Raw genomic sequence first — 19,120 nt, 5'->3', positions numbered from 1 at the left:
GCTGCATACCAATACAAGACATTGTCTTAAGGAAAAGCACTTGCACAATTATCATGAAACACCATTTTTACTTGAAAGAACAATGGACAAAAACTATACTTATCTCGGGGAATATGTCATTTTCTTGAAACTAAATGAGTTTATTGCTTTAAACTCATTTAAAGAACATAAAGACTCCCTCTCTCTGCCTCAGAGAAGGAGTGCTTTAAGAAAAACAACTGACATTGTGTGTTGCTAATGATAACATTTGGGGGAAAAATGATAAACATTTGAGCTTTTAAAGCAAAAATTAAGAATTTGGAGAAACATCTGACACTGTGAACCTGATAGCTTCCAAATACTTAAAAGAGACTTTTCTGATGGTTTTGGTGGTGATACTAACAAATGTGCCTTTCAGTATTATATAGTTTTATCTGCATTTGGAAGATCTGCTAACTCAATGAACCAGTATTTTCCAAATGGCAACACATGTTCCAAAATTAGGCACAGATAAAAGATCCATTCAAAGTTCAGACCAGTGAATTTTAATATAACAGAGAATGCAAAGTCCACTAAATATGTCTTCAGATTCCTTATCACAACTAATCTTTAACAAACTACCACCTGTCAAGTTTCACTGTAATATCAAAGAAGAATATCCACAATTATCTAAAAAGGTTCCATTTCAGCTACCTACTGAATGAGGCCAGATTTACCCCATACAGTTCAGACAGACACACAAATAAGGAATTCAGGTGCTCTCTGTTATGCTGACACTAAAGAGATTTTCAAAAGTATAAAATTACTCCACTCCTGTAAGTTACTCTGTTTTGAAAAATAAATATTGCACTTATTTTTCATTAAAAAACATCATGTTAGGGCAGCCCAGGGGGCTCAGCGGTTTAGCACTGCCTTCAACCCAGGGCCTGATCCTGGAGACCCCGGATCAAGTCCCGCGTCGGGCTCCTTGCATGGAGCCTGCTTCTCCCTCTGCCTGTGTCTCTATGTCTCTCATGAATAAATAAACAAAATCTTAAAAAAAAAAAAAAAATCATGATAACATGCAATGGGTTTGTAATTGTCTTTAAATGAATTGATAATTATTTTTTAAATTTCTCAGTCTTCAATTTTAATACAGTGAACATCTATGTATGTTAACACACAATTTTTAAGAGTTTAAAAGTGTAATTTTTAAGAGTATAATAGGGTCCTGAGACCAAAATATTTGAGAACTGCTGTAATAATTTATCAAATATTTAAGGTAGATTTGGATAGCTTCACCAAACTTAAAAATAAAACACTCCACAGACCTAGAAGCAAGTCAATCAGGGGACTTGGTTTCCTAACTGTAAAATAAAGGGTTAAACTAGCTGACTCTCATAAGGTCCCTCAGAACACCAGTAATCCGGTGCCTGGGTGGTTCAGTAGATTAAGCAACCAACTCTTGGTTTTGGCTCAGGTCATGATCTCAGAGTCCTTAGATCCAGTCCTACCCCTGGCTCCATACTCAGTAGGTCTACTTGTCCCTCTGCTTCTCTTCCCTTACACACACACATACATGTGTTCTCTCTCTCTCTCAAATAAATAAAATCTTAAACACACACACACACACACACACACACCAATAATCAGATCACAGTCAACTGTAGGCAGGAAACTTAAAATTTACTCGACTAAGCAAAGTGCAAGCACTCTCACTGCATGATCAACAACTGGACACTGAATCATAATCTTTTACAGCATTACAGACCTAAGTAGTTTGGGTCTTATTCAACTAGGAAGCAATTCTCAAAAATTTAAGTGAGAAGGATGTTTTACATTTATCATTAACAGAGCAATGACATCATCACACATCATATACTCTTTGGAAAATTCCACAGTACTAATAAGAGAATGAGAGTAAAAAGACAAGTTAACAACTGAGTTTTTTTTTTTTTTTAAGATTTTATTTATTTATTCACGAGAGAGAGAGAGAGAGAGAGAGAGAGAGGCAGAGACATAGGCAGAGGGAGAAGCAGGCTCCATGCAGGGAGCCCAACGTGGGACTCAATCCCAGGTCTCCAGGATAAGGCCCTGGGCTGAAGGTGGCACTAAACTGCTTAGCCACCCGGGCTGCCCAACATCTCAGCATTTTTTTTTTTAAAGATTTATTCATTTATTCATGACAGATATAGAGAGAGGAAGAGAGAGGCAGAGACACAGGAGGAGGGAGAAGCAGTCTCCATGCCGGGAGCCCGACGCGGGACTTGATCCCGGGACTTCAGGATCACGCCCTGGGCCAGAGGCAGACGCCAAACCACTGAGCCACCCGGGGATCCCCACATCTCAGCTTTATATGGAAATAGTTTTACCACGGAAATTGTTTTGACCTTGCATACCCTTTAAAAGGTATTGACGATCCCAAGGATCACAGACACACCAAACTGCTGAACTAAGTTAACACAATAAGTTACTTCTACTTTTAAGTTAAAGCCTTAAGTAGGTCCAGTAGTACATAGCTTAAAACACACAGAGCAATGGAAAAAATTAGATACAAGGAAAAGTTTATGAGTCAAAAAAAAATTTTTTTGCCACCCTGACAATAAACCACCTTTTTCTTTTATCCTCACTTTCAGATAAGGCATGAATAGATCTGTGAGAGATCTATTTAACTCTTGTGAGAGAGCTGTGAGAGAAATTTTTTTTTTTTTTTTTTTTTTGTGAGAGAAAATTTAACTCAATTTTGTGGATCACAGAATTTCCTAACATCTTACTGGAAGTCCTTCCTTTCGCCTTGGAAATGAACGATGAATCATAACTTGTGGTAGAGTCTGGATATGCAGCAGTGCTAATAAGCACTTGTAGCATATGATCATTCTCCTGAGAAAAAGTTCTTAGAAGACAGAGAAAAGCATGTACCTATGTGACAAGACAAATACATATTATCATGTTATAAATGAGCAGATCATGTGTAAACTGATGTTATAGATCTTTCAATATATTTCTACCCATAACTTTATAAATGATGGTTAAGTTCCCAGGTAGGGTCCCTAGGAACACCCTACTTGAATCTATGACATTGTTGAAATCCAATGCGATTGTAATTGTGATATTCAAACAAACCAATTGAGGTTTACCACGGGCTAAAGGTGGCTAACTGAACACATGCAACTACCTTTAGTTCTCTCCTGAAATCTCATTAAAATAACCAGAGGAAGAGTGTGTGTGTGTGTGTGTGTGTGTGTGTGTAAGAAAGGTATACACTCCAAAAAAGAAAACCAAGTGCAGAAGTAGTACAACAAAATTGAGGAAACCTGGAAATAAAATACAAGTAGTTTCTTAGCAAATTCAAGAAAACAGAATCCTAAAACCAGGAATGGAGAAAGCCAAAACCAACCTGACTTACCACTTGCTTCTAAAAGAGCAGAAAAAGGAAAGCTAAAACATGGAAGACTGAGCAGACAATGCAGAATCCTGTCCTAATTTACAGAGCAGGATAACTGCCCCTCCCTAACACTGAAGACTTTCTTTGAAGAAGGTAAAAACATCTCCAGAGACATAAGGTTACTGGAAGGCCAGGGTATATAGTACTGGAAAGAGGGAACATTAAGTATGTGAAAACCCCAAGATCTCTTCCTCCCCTTCACTATTTAATCATAGACAGTCAAGTCAGAGCTTCAACTTCAAGGCAAAAGATTAAATTTTCTCTACTAAACATAATCTTTCCAAGTAGAAAGAGCTAAATAACTTTTATCAGAGGTTCTCTAACACAAAAGCAAAGTCAGATCACCTGACAGTGGCAGTCAGTGTAAATAAGTCCCACTCATAAATTTAGAGCTTCCAATTGGTTTTTTGGTCTCCCACCCCTAGACAGGCATCAAAGAATTTTTATCTGAAGTAATGCCCAAATATGAAAGATAAAAAGGAAGTGTCTTCCTAAAGGAAACAAACAAAAAAGCAAACCAAAAAACCAAAAAAGGAACACTGGAGAAAAAAGGCACTATGTAAAGGAACATTCAAAAGAACTATTATCCTTAGAGAGATAAACCACTGCAACCCTGAAACAAAAACGGGACATTTTACTTTCTTAAAAAAGGGAGGAGGAATACTAAGAGAAAAAAAATGTTAGAAATTAAGAACATAAAAAAAAAATTAAGAACATTAGAAGCAAATAAGAAAAATTCGGTAGGTTTGGAAGACAGAGTCTTAGTCCATTCAAGATTCTACAACAAAAAAATATCATAAGCTGGGCAGCCTATAAACAACAAATGTTTATTTCTCACAGTTCTAGATGCTGGGAAGTCCAAGATCAAGGCACCAGCAAATGTTTGGTGAGGGCCTACTCACTAGATGGCCATCTTTCTGCAATAACCTCAAACATCAGAAGGGACTAATCCCATTCATATGGGCTCCTCTCTCATGATCTAAGCACCTCCCAAAGGGTCAATATACAAAAAAAATACTCTCTGTAAGAATACAAAAAAAAAAACAAAAACAAAAACAAAACAAAACAAAACAAAACAAAAAAACCCTAAGAGGAAATAGAGTACTTAAAGAAAGTTTCCTAGAACTGAAGGATCAGACAAGATGAGAGGACCTCAGAGGTGTCAACCAGACAAATCACTGTGAAAGGGGTGTACACGGGGTCATACAGAAGATCTTAAAGGTTACCTATGAAAACTTAGTTATCAAAATGTCATCAAACTTCTTAATAGCAACGTCAGAGCAAAAACATCAATGGGTCACGCCCTCGAAATTCTCAAAGGTATCCAAACATGTTATTATCAATAAGTGGGAGAATAAAGACATATTCAGACAACCAGAACCTCAAAAAATTGTATCTTCCATGCATTCTATTCAGGAGGTGACTAAAGACGTCTAATTTATATTAAAGTAAGAAACCCCGCTGCTAATGATCTCAGGATCACATGATGTACAAAGGCAAGAAGCCCAGATTGGAGCAATAAGTAAGAGGCTGGAGGAGAAATTTCTTCAAAGAGATGAAAACAATAGGATGTCTGAGGTGTCTGAATGTCTTAAGGAGATTTAGACAAGTAGTGAAGAGTCTAAGGTAGAATTAATGACAACCACATAGATTTTTGGATTAAAAAGTTTTGTGTAAGAATTGTACAGGAAAGAAAAAGAAAAACTTTACTCTTTAGCTCAGCTATGGATAATATTTGCATATCCGTAATGTAGTTATAACTATAGATAGAAGTCCTCAGGGCAGCCTGGGTGGCTCAGTGGTTTAGCACCACCTTCAGCCCAGGGCTTGATCCTGGGGACCCGGGATCGAATTCCACATCAGGCTCCCTGCATGGAGGCTGCTTCTCTCTCTGCATCTCTCATGAATAAATAAAATCTTAAAAAAAAAAAAAAAAAAAAAAAGTCCACAGATAATGCCAAATCGTGATTCAAGGAATCCAGAAGTAACAATAAAAGCATGCTATCTAGAATTATGAATATTAAAATAACCAGCTAAGTGAGGGAAGGCGTTGACTTCTGAGGACAACCTTTCTGTTAACCAAAAATTCCCAACAAAAAGGAGGCCACACAATACCTAATTAATGAGAAAACCTGTTAAGATGTATTCAACAATGCAGAAAAGACCTCAAAGTGCATCAAAGCTCCCATTCTCTTCCCATTGCTTATTCTATGTTAATGCTAATTGTTAGAGGTGTTAGGACATCCAATATCCATATGTTCCCTTCCTCAAGAATCCAGGGTCAGAAAGATTAAATGATAGTCGAATATTATTGAAAGTAACCTAAATAGAGTGAACTACACAGCACTGTTGGCATTTTGTGCAAAACAATTACTTCTTTGTGGGGGCTATCCAGTGCAGTATCCTTGGTGTGTACCCACTAGACACCAGCAGCCGCCCGCCTCCTACTGTGACGACCAAAAATGTTGCAAGACGTTGGCAAATGTTCCTTAAGAAGCAAAATCAACCCTGGCAGATAATCGCTGATCTAAAGTGACCCACAATTACTAGTACAGCCCACCCCACCCATGCCCCACCACTGAAAACACTGAGAAGATGTAACAAGGAAAACATAAATTTCTAAAATCAGAATCACTTAAAATTTTCTTTACAGATCTTTGCCCAATATACTTACTTAGATTTGCCCAGATCTTTCACCAAGCCATTTCCATCTTTTTCTTCTTGAATAAAGTAATACAAACAGCAAATTCCTAGAACAATGACTCTCAGATTGGGGTTTATAAATTCAGCAGAGAAGGAGTCCATGAAAGTTTTATCAAGAATCTATATATTGTTTAAGATAATTGTTAAATGCCATGTAATCAGTTTGGTGATAATTTTTTAAGAAGATTACAGATTACCAAATGGATACTAACATTATAATCAAGTATTGCTATAATTTCAGTTCCCAATCTTGTGTTCATAATTACATTGGTTTCAGGCAATCACCCAAAATGATAGCATTTAATGTAATCCAGTGGTTCTCAAACCTCTGAAGTACAATATCCAGATACTCTAATATGAAGAAACATGGCCTTAAAATCTTCTTTTTTTTTTTTTTTTTAAGATTTTATTTATCTGGGGATCCCTGGGTGGCTCAGCTGTTTAGCGCCGCCGTCAGTCCAGGGCCTGATCCTGGAGACCAAGGATTGAGTCCCATGTCGGGCTCCCTGCATGGAGCCTGCTTCTCCCTCTGCCTGTGTTCTCTGCCTCTCTCTTTCTCTGTGCCTCTCATTCATAAATAAATAAATAAATAAATAAATAAATAAATAAATAAATATCTAAAATATATATATATATATATTATTTATCTGAGAGAAAAAGCGCCTGCACGAGAGTGGGCACGTGCAGCAGAAGAGGCAGAGGGAGAGTGAGAAGCAGACTCCTCGCTAAGCAGGGAGCCCAATGCTGGGCTTCATCCCAGGACCCTGGGATCATAACCTGAGCCAAAGGAGACGCTAACCAATTGAGACACCCAGGCATCTTTCATTCACTCTTTAAGCAAATATATCTTAGGATCTACAAACATTCTAAATGAGAGAAGACAACACAAAAAGGAAAAGGAACAAGAAACTTAAGAATCCTAGGTTTTAAAAGAGGAAGAGAAATCAATAAAAGTTTTCCAAAAGTACTGGGCAAGAGTGGGACAAACTGGATAGGTGATGGGGCCTTAAAACAAGGGGTGAGAAAGACAGAGGAGGAATGAGTAAAACCATCAAAGACAGAAGGATATGAAATGACAGGATAGGCCCATTTCATTCTAGACTAAAGCTCAAAAAGAATGGAAGTAATGACAGCCAACCTTGGATTACCTCTGAGTTCTAGATACCTGACAGTGTCATCAATCTAGGATAAACAGTGTGGAAGAAAATAATCTGATAGGTAGAAAAATGAGTAATGTATATTTTATCATCATTTATGTTTAAGTTGTAGGTTTGTACTTCAGAAAGCACCTAATTTTAGACAACCAAATGAAATATGAAGATCAAAGGCTTTTTATAGGAGGCAATGAGATGGTTTGAATTAGGCAGTTTCCTAGAGAAGCAAAGCTCAGAAGTGTTAGATAAATGACATGTTACATACCAGGCACAGTAACAGTAATAGCACCATATATTCAAAATAATTTAAGGGGGGAAAAAAGCCCCCCTACCCCCCAAAAAAGGCCAAGGGCCTCAATGTTGAAAATAGGAAATGTGGAGGGAATGTGTGCCATCTGCCTAACAGGAAATAAAAGAAGTGATGAAATTAGAATTTGGTCCAGAAGACTTTGAAGAGTCACTAAAAGAACAGATAGAAATGTACATGAAAAACACTGTCATCACTATGCAGATTGCTTTCTCGGTACCAAAATAAATAATCCCCAAGGTCTAGTCAAATGCCATCCCACTGTTACTGAAGAGGAAAGACCACTGCAACAGTTACAGGGTATAATATTTGTTTTAAATTTAGCCCTCAGAAACCTGCTGGAGTCTAAGCTAAATTAATGCTATGAATCTGATTTCAAGAAAACAAATTATTAATACTATAGGCTCAAGAGCTCCCAAAAGACTTTAGTCCTAAATCTATATGTAAAGGGAGATCACTTCTACATCAACTTTTTCATTTCAAATATACCTCACATCTGTGCCACTTCAGACCAAGCAAGAGCTAATTATTGAAAAGTTAATAGGATGGTTTGAGGTTGGCAACAAAATGACATGCTCCCCCTCCTCAATCCCCACTGAGACAGGAATAAAACCATATTGCCTATTTAAGGTTTTGCTCATGAGGAAGCAAAATTATTCACTCTCCCTCAAATATCCAACTCTCATGAACTCTGGTGAGAGTAACAGTTCATCTGAGTCTAGAATAATTCCCTCACATTCACTTACAGAAACTCAACCACTCCTCTAAGGCCCAAGGCCTAAGCCATATGAACTTCATAAAGCCTTTTCCATTTAGGTTCAGAACAACAACCCTCTAATATAGATCACTTAAAAATCAGTGCAAGATGATGGGCATAATCCACCAACAGTTTAAGATCTCTGGGCACAAAAATTACACTGTAACTTACACTTCTTTCTCTCTCCCTTGGATAGATGGATATGGGCAATCCCCCAATTTCCAGTCTAATATTCTTTCCACAATTTCACTTTTGCTTTCTTTAAATGGACACGTTTCATAACAAAGGGTCAGTGCACGTGTTATCATTTTGCTTATACCCAGCTGGCTCCCTTACCACCTGCAGCTACTCCGAGTCTCTACTCCTCCTTCTAAGGGCACTATTCTAAACACTCCATCTCATCAACAACAAAGACTTAACCTTCAGTTTAGTAAAAACAGAGACGCCATCGGGGTGTGTATCCCTCTACCATTCCTCTCCACTCGTTTAGAAATCTACCTGTTTCTTCACCAATCCTAACCTCAGTTCCTCCTGTCTCAGTAATTCCTCATTCTGGTCCCCTAAGTTAATTTCTCTACCATGTTCTTTATCCCATCCTCCCTTCAAATTCAATCTCTCACTCTACCTTTTTTTTTTTTTTCAAAAAGATTTTATTTATTTATTTGAGAGCATGAGCAAGAGAGCACAGTGGGGAGGGAGGAACATGGGGAGGGCAGAGGGAAAGGAAGAGGTAGGTTCCTGAAGTGGGGCTTGATCACAGGAACTGAGCGGGAGGCAGCTGCTTAAACAACTGAGCCCCCCAGGCACCCCTCCCACTCTACCATTTGTCTCTTTCCCGTCTCTCCCTAAGACCCATTCTCCTCAGACAACAAATATGCTCACTTCTCTAATCATTTATGCCTTTGCATTTGTTAAACCATTACTATGTTCCAGGCAATGTTCTCTGTGTTAGGCTTACAGACAAGATGTCTGCACTCACAGAGCTTATGTTCCAGTGGGTAGGGCTGACAGTAAACAAGAAATAACTGAAAGGACAGCTTCTGATAGTATATAAGTATTATAATAAAAAAAATAAATAAAACAGAGTGATTCAGGTGAGGTAGAGTCAGACAGAAGAGAACAGGGCTAAATCTACTAAATCTACTTAGATTGTTTGGAGACATCCTCCCTGGGGAGCTAGCATTTAACTGGCCAGGAAGGAGCCAGCTATGTGAAGGTAAAGACCTGGAGGCACAGCAGTTTAAGATACAGAAAAAGAAATATGCAGAGGCCCAAGGGGAAAATGCCCTGGTGAGCTTAATGGCATAGAAAGGACATTGTGACTAACATAATGAGCCTAGATGGGCAGTGGTACAGAAATGAAGTCAGTGGTAGACAGGCATCAGACCACACAGGCCACGGGGATGGAAGATGGATTTTATTCTATACTGAACAGGAAGCCACTACAGGCTCTTAGACAGGAAATAATGTGATCTGATTATTTACAAATCTCAAACATATAATAGTCCACCATCTTTAGGTCAAGACAATTCATGTTTGCACAGTCTGAAATTATTGCCATGTACTCTCTCCTCTGTTAAGGCTAGAAAAACTGAAGCAACTGCTTCAACATCTGTATTTCATGCACTATCAAATACTGGCTTTAAATGAAAGTTAAAATTATTAAGAGGGTAAGGAATGAATAAGTGTGGTTAACAAACTTGATAAACCACACTTACCTGTTGCTTACGTTTGAGTCTACAAATCACAAGATTTTATTTTACCTTTTCCCAGGTTTTTAATTTCTAACCCAAGAATTCAAACTCACCTCGACAAGCTTCTTCAAAATCTTGGGTTATGTCCACCCAGCTTGTATTGCTTTTTTCCATCTTTTCTGGTATACTGAGCTCCCATCCTGAATCATCATCTTCTACAGAAGCTTTCATGACCATAATGCCTATAAAATTAACACTGGTGTAAAAGAGGTTGTGGCTTTCAGGGCAAGACTATTTGCAAGCCATGTGTGTTCACTCAAGTCCTGGATGGAAGTCTTACTAAACTGCCAGACTTCATCGGAGTTTGATAGTGGCAACTGGGAAATTAAAAAAAAAAAAAAACCTTAATGCAATTAAACCTTACGTTAAAAGCACTGCTGCTTATTCACTAATAGCCCAGCACCTACAAGGGGTTTTAAGAGTTTGCCTTCCCACCATCCAAGGAAAAAAAAAATCAGAAGCCACCCCACCACCACTGGCCCAAGCAGGATGAACTCCAGAGCTTTCAACTTTGCACACCGGACACAAATGAGTAAGGCGCTCTTCAGAGCCACCTCTCGCAGCCCGGGGGCCCACCGGGCAACTACTCAGTCAGGGTGGCCCCTCACGTGTCCGGAGCTCTCCGGGCCCGGCCGGACCCCGCACAGCCTCGCACGGCGGGCACCGAGGGCGGGAGCGCCCCGCAGGGCACCTACTCGCCCGGCCCAGAGCGGCTGCGCACCTGAGGCGAGGACCCGCCCCACGACCACCTTCCCCGGGTCAGCCCGGCCGGGCCCGGCCCCGGCCCCGGCCCCGGCCCCGGCCCCGGCCCCACAGGGCGCGGAAGCAAGGACAGAGCTGTCGTCGCGCGGGAGGGCGGGCACGCCCGGTGCCGGGTCGTCGCCCGGGCAACACCGGGCAAGGCCGGGCCCTCGGCGGGCGGCGGACACCGGAGAGCCTGCAGCTCCTACCTGAAGCGCGGCGGGAGGCCGGGGCCGCAGGGTGACCTGGCGTCCCCAGGGTCCGCCACACGCGCGGGGGGCTGCGGCTCTAGGACGCAGGAGGAAGGGAGAGTCAATGGCTCTGCACCGGCAGTCCCTACCTACTTCTCCCGTGGCCACCCGCGCCGCCACGCACCGTCCAGACCGCGGAAATAACGACGCCGCCTCAGCCTCAGCCGCCGCCGCCGCCGCCCCCTCCCCTCTCAGCCCAGCCCGGCCGCCCCGTGCGCGCATGCGTACGCCCGGTGCGCGCGACCCGCCCCCTCTCCCTCACTCCTGGGGACTTCGCGCGCCCCGGCCACACCCCCTCCCTCACCATTGCCACCGATGGCAGCCGTCTTCTCTTCTCGCGGGATTAGAGCCAATCGCGAGACCGGAAGCTACCTTCCTTCCCCTGCCTCGAGCCGACTCCCGGGTAGTGGGCGGGTCCCGGTGAGGGGTGGAGCTTGGGGGGGTCGGAGCCCCGCCCCGCCCCGCGCGGCTCCCTGGGAAATTATTAGAAAGGTGACGGTAAGGCGGAAAAAACCCGGGAAAGTCCTTGTAGCCCTGGGCAGTTGTGTCCGTGCAAGAAAAGCCTGAGTGTGAGCTTCACCGAGCTAGTGCGGCCTGACACAGGATTCAGGTGTCCTAGAGAGCCTGGAGGCTTCTTGAGGGAAAATGGAAACAAAATATCTGGCAGTCAACCAAGCCATTTTCTCTCAGACTTGTAAACGTTTTAAGTTTTTCTTAGAATGTATTAATGATCCGTTTTAGAGTGGTATTATGTAAGTAGAATGGCAGGAACAAGAAAGCACCTTTACTACTACATTTCCATTGAAATGGCCAAAATTTAAAAGACGACACCAAATGTTGACAAGGACTTAGAGCAACTGGACCTCTCATCTGTTGCTGATAAGAATGTAAAATAGTGCAGTCACTTTGATTGAGTTTGTATTTTACCAGAAAATCAGTCATACACTATCACTTGATCTAGCAATTTCAGTCCCAGGTATTTTCTTAGAAATATGAAAATGTTTCCTTTTTTTTTTTTTTTAAGATTTTATTTATTCATCAGAGACGTACACAGAGAGAGAAGCAGAGGCGTGGGCAGAGGGAGAAGCAGGCTCCATGCAGGGAGCCTGACGTGGGACTTGATCCCGGGTCTCCAGGATCACACCCCGGGGCTGAAGGCGGTGCTAACCGCTGCACCACCGGGGCTGTCCTATGAAAACGTTTCTGAAGTAGGAATGAGTTAGGGGCAGATGAAGCTAGGCAGGGAAAAATAAGGGAAAGGCCCAAAGTCAGGCTCCTACCCATCCCAAGGAAATAGATTAAGACAGTAAAAATAGAAAAAAAAAAATCAGGCTCCCTAGACCTAAAATGTAGGGAGTCTCTCCCTTTGATGGTTACCAGGAAATCACAGAAACTCACCAGACCCCAAAACAGCCATATGACATTCACTCAAGAAAGCATAAAGAAACCCAAAGCCATAGGCTCCCTGGTTAGGTTCTCAATAAAAAAACAGCCAAAAAACCCTTCAGTGGCAACCTTGTTGGATCCCTTCTCACTTCTGAGAGCTTTGTCTGTATCTTTGCTTAATAAACTTCTTTCACTTTACCCACACTCCGTTGTCAGCAAGATTCATTCTTTGACCCCATGAGACAAGAACCTAGCTCTCCCATATCATTTCCACTTGTACATTACTTTTCATAGCTTCTTTTTTAGTAATCCCAAACAGGAAACAACCTAAATATTCATCAGCTGGTGAATGGATAAACAATCTGTGGCTTATCTGTACAATGTAATAATAATTACCAAAAAACGGGTGTGAACTACTTGACATGCAAAAACATGAATCTCAAAAAACATTATGTTGAGCAAAGGAAATCAAGAGTATAAGCAAATGACTATGTTTCCATTTATATGAAACTCTAAAAAAGAAAAATGTGGGGCACCTGGATGGCTCAGTGGTTGAGCATCTGCCTTTGGCTCAGGTCATGATCCCGGGGTCCTGGGATCAAATCCCACATCAGGCTCCTTGCAGGGAGCCTGCTTCTCCCTCTGCTGCCTGTGTCTCTGCCTCTCTCTGTGTCTCTCATGAGTAAAAGAAATAAAATCTTTTAAAAAAATGTTCTGGATCTTGATTATGGTAGTAATTAGATGAGTGCATACATTTGTAAAAATTCATTCACTTATGATGTGTCCATTTTACTGCCTGCAATTTAAATTATTTTTTTTAATTTTTATCTTTTATTTATGATAGGCACACAGTGAGAGAGAGAGAGACAGAGACATAGGCAGAGGGAGAAGGAGGCTCCATGCACCGGGAGCCCGACGTGGGATTCAGAGCCCGACGTGGGATTCGATCCTGGGTCTCCAGGATTGCACCCTGGGACAAAGGCAGGCACCAAACCACTGCACCACCCAGGGATCCCATACTGCCTGTAATTTAAACCTAAATATAGTTGCTTATTTATTTGAGAGACAGTGAACACACAAGAGAAAGAGCATGAGAAGGGGAGCAGAGGGAGAAGGACAAGTGGATTCCCCTTTGAGCAAGGAGCCTGGGGAGTGGGACTTGATCCTAGGACCTCAGGATCATGACCCGAGCTGAAGGCAGATACTTAACCTACTGAGTCACCCAGGCACCCCTAGAATTGCTTTTTAAAAAGCGAAAAATACATCTGTATGTCTCTTACAGAATAATAGGTTTTATAAAAGCAGGAGCTTTGCCAATTTTGATCACAGCTACCTCACTCAGGGTGGTGGTTGGCATATAGTAGGTGCTCACTAAGTGCACTGAGGATGAAAATGTAGGGAAGAATTACAATAAAGCAATTCTATATTGTTTCTCCAAAATCATTTGATGAACTTTTGCAGAAGCCATTAGAAATCTAGAAAAGGATGAACTGACTGCATCTGAGTTATTCAGTATTGTATGTAGATTGTAACAAAAACTGATACAGCAAGAAAACAAAAACAACAAAAACCCCCAAATTTTTGGAAATAAGATTACTTCAGAACTCAAAAAACAAAAACACCAGAACAAGGCAGCCAAGTGAAATAGAGTTTTCTTAATTTCTTTACTAAAATTGTAATTTTTCTGAAATTCAAGTTTATTTTTACAAGTTCTAATTACCTCTCCACTTTGAAACCATATTCCTTGAGAAAGAGAGGTTAAATCTATGACATCTTCTATGCTTCATAGTGTTAAAAAATGATTGGTGTTTTAGATATTAGGCTACATGATGAATAAATGAATGCAAAGGACCTGACTGACAAATAGTTGTTCTACATAAACATGCCTACAGATAGGGAGGAGGTAGGCATTTTGACCAGCTGGAAAAGAACCTTATGAGTCTAAATCTTGACTCATAAAATCCTAAGTATTCTATGCCTAAACACTAATGTTAAGAGGAAATTTAGCTTGATGTCATCATTTTGCACTGATACCAGGAATCAGTGGAGCATCGGTTTGATAAAAGCAGAGCTACTGAAGTGAACTTTAAGTCTGACTATATTCAGTTTTACCACAATGTAAGAGAAATTGAAAGCCTGTGGACAGTTCAGAAAAATGCTTTCAAAAAAGGAAATAGAGTAAAAATATACTACTGTGCCACAATACAAAAAGAAGCATGGAGCTGTTTAATTAAGTATAGATAATATCAGTTTATAACATATATATTATACTATAATATATATAATATCAGTTCTATATTTTATTACCCTTTTTAAAAGTCTTACATTTATGCAAATTAAGAATACACAGTAGAATAGCCAAGATACCAAAGCAACTCAAGTATCCATCTACAGATGAATGGATAAAGATGTGACACACACGCACACATACATATACACAAAGGAATATTACTCAGCCATAAAAAATGAGAGCTTGACATTTGTGACAACATGGATGGACCCAGAGGATGTTATAGTAAGGGAAATAAGTCAAACAGAGAAAGACAAATACCATATGATTTCACTTACATGTGTAATCTAAAAACAAAACAAACCAATAAACCAACAAAAAGCAGAAACAGACCCATAAATACAAAGAACAAACTGAAAATTACCAGAGGGGAGAGAGCTGGGGGATGGGCAAAATGAGTAAAGGGAAGTGGGAGACACAGGCTTATAGTTATGGAGTGAATAAGTCATGGGAATAAAAGGTATAGCACAAGGAACACAATCAATAGTATTGGAATAGCATTATATGGTGACAGGTAATAGCTACACTTGTGGTGAGCATAGCATAATATATAGGCTTGTCAAATCATTGCACTGTACACCTGAAATTAACATAACATTAGGTCTCAGCTATAGTTCAATTAAAAAAAGGAAAAAACAAGAATACATAGTAATCTAATAAGAAGTTCTTTTTTAAAAAGTTAAACTTTAGGGCAGCCCCAGTGGCACAGCGGTTTGGCGCTGCCTGCAGCCTGGGGTGTGATCCTAGAGACCCGGGATCGAGTCCCACATCGGGCTCCCTGCATGGAGCCTGCCTCTCCCTCTGCCTCTCTCTCTCTCTCTCTCTCTGTCTATGAGTAAATAAATAAAATCTTTTTAGAAAAAGTTAAACATTAGTATTAGGAGATAATGTATAATTATCCTCTGTATAATGTTTATAATGTATAAATATTATAAATATATTTTTCTCACATAGTTTTTGTATTAATCACTACTAATTGCCACTTTTAACTAGTTCTATAGTTTTGTTTAAATAATAGCACTTAAGTAACAGAAAATTAGGGGTACCTGGGTGGCTCAGTCAGGTAAGCATCTGCCTAGAGCTCAGGTCATGATCCCAGGGTCCTGGGATGGAGTCCCATATTGGGATCCCTATCCCTGTCCCTCTCACTTCGTGTGTGCACATGTGCTCTCTCTCTGTCAAATAAATAAAAATAAAATCTTTTTTAAGAAAGACTTTTAAAAAGTAACAGAAAATTAATACAGAACAGTTTCAAATAAACATCCACTTCTCATAATTTCATGTTAAAGTGGTAACACATGTCTGTATATCGCTTTTTTCCTAATATGGCTGTGTCCTGGATTGATAGTCTAAAAAGATAGTCCTCCTACTTCACTAAGTGAATATACCATAATTTATTCAACCAGTTCTCTTTGATGGACATTTAGGTTGTTTCCAAGGTTTTGCCATTATAAATAGTGCTACCATGAATAGCTCAGTGCCTATGCCTTTTCACAATTTTGCCTGTGTATCTTAGGGCTAAATTCCTATAAATAGAATTTGGGGTCTAAGTATGCATACATATGTAATTTTCACATTGCCAGATACCCCTCTACTCAGTGTGTTCCTTTTTTTTGTTTATTTATTCCTTTTTTTATTGTCCACCAGCAGCATGTAAGAGTGCTCACGTTCCCATAGCCTCATCAATATAGTATGTGGTCAAAGTTTTAGAATTTTGCCAGACTGCTAAGTGATAAAAATGGCATCTCAGTGTAATTTTAATTTGCATTCTCTTATCACGAGTGAGGTAGAATATCTTTTTATCTTTTTAAGTGAATTCTACATCTTTTTCTGTGATCTGTCTGCTCTTACCTCTAACATATTTTTCTGTAGGATTACTGGTTATTTTCTTTTCTGCTTTTAAGAAGCTATGTTAACTCTATGATTTAAGTTGTAATTTTTTAAGCCAGGGCATCATTTGTCTTTTGCTACTTTGTTTTTGGTTGTTTAAACTTGCTACATGAAAATATTTTTTGGTGAAATTTATCAACAAAGATGTCATTTAGTACCATGGGTTATTATTGAGATCTCATAAGAAGACAGTGTCAAGAGGGAAGTAAGCTCAACATTGAGTCCTGAGGAAGCCAAACATTTCAAGATCAAGTGGAAGAAGAGCACCTAGTGAAATGCTCTGAAAATAAAGATCAAAGCTAGAGAAAAGCCAAGAGAGTGGTTCACTGAATCTGAGCGAGATGTCAACTCTCAATTATCCTTTTAATAACACACATATAATGTAATTTATAATATCATTTTCTTTGTAAAGAAAATCTTCCACAATTCCTTTTTATTATTGATTTTCAAACAGTTCCTTTACACTTTATCAGGTGATTTTTTTTTTACTTAAAAACTATTGACCAAAAAAATTAACTAAAAATGTAAATTTCTTACATTCGCTTAATGAGTTGTCTAATCCATAGATACTGAAACTCTTAAACTCCTATCAAAAGGGAAATGAGCACAGCAAACACCAATCAATTGCAGTCAAAATATGAAATTAATGAATTGGAAAAGAAATTCAAAGAATCAAGAAATACTGAAAAAAAGAACTCTTATGAATTAGATAAACTTAGGTCCTAATTGAAATACATTGTAAAGAATTTGAAATTACTGAGCAAACTTGAACACTGACTGGATACTTGATATCCAGAAATTAGTATTTTTTAGTATAATGACATTGTAGTAATCTTTAAAAAAATTTTTTTAAAGATATCCATACTGAACTATAAAATATAGTAAAAGATAAGTGAAAAGGTATAATGCTTACTATTTGTTTGAAAATCATCCAATGGGTTAGGGATAAATGGATAGAGAGAATAATACACATTGATAATTGCAGAACATGGCAATAGATATGAGTTCATTGTATTATTCTATTTTTGTATAGTTAATGTTTTCACAATAAAGTTTTCCTTTAATAAAGAAATTAAGAGCCAACTGTTTGTCCCTAATGGCTTTCTTTAGCTCATCAAAGAAGAAAATGATCTTTACTCTGCTGTATTACCATAGTCCCAGTGTGTAGGAGTGCTAACAATACTGACTCCATCTTTGGCCCTCTCTCTTGTTCATGTTCCCTTCTCTTGGGGCTACATCCCAGGCCCCTGGGAGATAAACATACATACCTTAGTAATGCCTCCTAAAGCGAGGAATGGGGAGAGGCTTGCTTTGGCTTCCCAGGACTCTGTTAGAGATAACCGAGTCTTTCCCCTTCCTGATGCAGCCAGCTGGTGCCGCAAGATCTGATTGAAGGTTAGCTGTCAGGTAGGTACTTCTGAACACTTTGATCTCACTCCAATGCCCTTCTGTGTGTCTTCTCCCTCTATAAAATCTGTAGACTCAGGTCTGGACTTTTTGGAGAACAATTCTGCAGCTGCCATGGATCATCCTCCGCCCCATACCCCCTCTTAGTAAGTTACCCTGGGTAGAATTTGTGTATACTGAATGGAGTCGCCTGCTTCATTTTCCAGTCTCAAAGCAACTCTCAGTTTGGGGGATACTTTACTGCTCCTCCCCCACCTTGTAACACCCTGCCATTTAAATTACATGAAACACTGCAACAAGTCGGTTGCTACAAAATAAAACATGTTTATGTGGAAACCACAAAGTAAAATTGGGACATTTAAAATTATCTTCCCCTCAGTGTTACATGAAACAGTTACTGTTCAGTGACCTAAATTTTTTTAAATGTTTGTTAAAATATTCGTAAAATAATCAGTAGGTTTATTTCTTATTATAAAACTAATAGAAAATCACCCATAATCCCAGGCCAAGAGATGGCCTTTTTCGTACTGTTTCTTCATTTTGCCCATGCATATATTTTGTCTTATTTTGTGTATTGAAAGTGAGTTCTCATTGTACCTATTTTTTTAACTTCAAGATGGATTGTGAATGTCTTTCACTTTAATGAAAATTATTATAGAACACTCAGACATACGAATATTTGTCCACTCACGAGTCTTTTAAATCTCAATTCATATCTGTGGTTACTTCTCCTTTGTGATTTCTGAACTTGTTGTTGATTTTTTTTCCCTCATCATGCTTTTAAGAAGTTTAACTGATACAATTTTTTCCATGTGCTTTTTTTTTCCCCAAGACCACTTTTTTTTTAAAGTTGACCTTTTTATATGTTTTCTAATTAATTTCTTATTTCATTCTTATTAATGCCTTCTCAGCCTCTTTTGGTAGTCCTTTCCTAATTTTGTATTTGATTAGTTTCCATTGTTTGTATTTAATAATGAGGACATTTGAGATGATACAATTTCCTCCTCTGGGTTTTATCACATATTCCTATTTCTGTAGATTTCTCAATTCCATCTCTCTTAAATTCCCCCTTGATCC

At 39.4% G+C, this 19,120-nt stretch overlaps 1 protein-coding gene across 6 annotated transcripts in view; it reads right to left on the bottom strand.

The window, feature by feature from the left end:
• NAA35 (N-alpha-acetyltransferase 35, NatC auxiliary subunit) overlaps positions 1–11,409 on the bottom strand; it is a 105,645-nt gene extending 94,236 nt beyond the window's left edge. Inside the window, exons 1-2 of one of the 6 annotated variants that reach the window (XM_025984161.2) lie at positions 11,375–11,409; positions 10,132–10,260 (exon numbers count right to left, since the gene is read on the bottom strand). In XM_025984161.2, the coding sequence (XP_025839946.1) occupies positions 10,132–10,255 (124 nt within the window). In that variant the 5' untranslated portion in view covers positions 10,256–10,260; positions 11,375–11,409. Of the gene's footprint in view, positions 1–10,131; positions 10,396–11,028; positions 11,311–11,374 lie in introns of those variants that run through there. The other 5 variants (XM_072763325.1, XM_025984160.2, XM_025984158.2 and 2 more) reach the window with 5 other exon arrangements.
• Positions 11,410–19,120: the final 7,711 nt, after the last annotated feature.

The sequence above is a fragment of the Vulpes vulpes genome, chromosome 1 (assembly GCF_048418805.1).
Source record: "Vulpes vulpes isolate BD-2025 chromosome 1, VulVul3, whole genome shotgun sequence".
In the NCBI taxonomy this organism is placed as follows: Eukaryota; Metazoa; Chordata; class Mammalia; order Carnivora; family Canidae; genus Vulpes; species Vulpes vulpes.
This window is presented reverse-complemented; position numbering and strand designations above follow the sequence as displayed.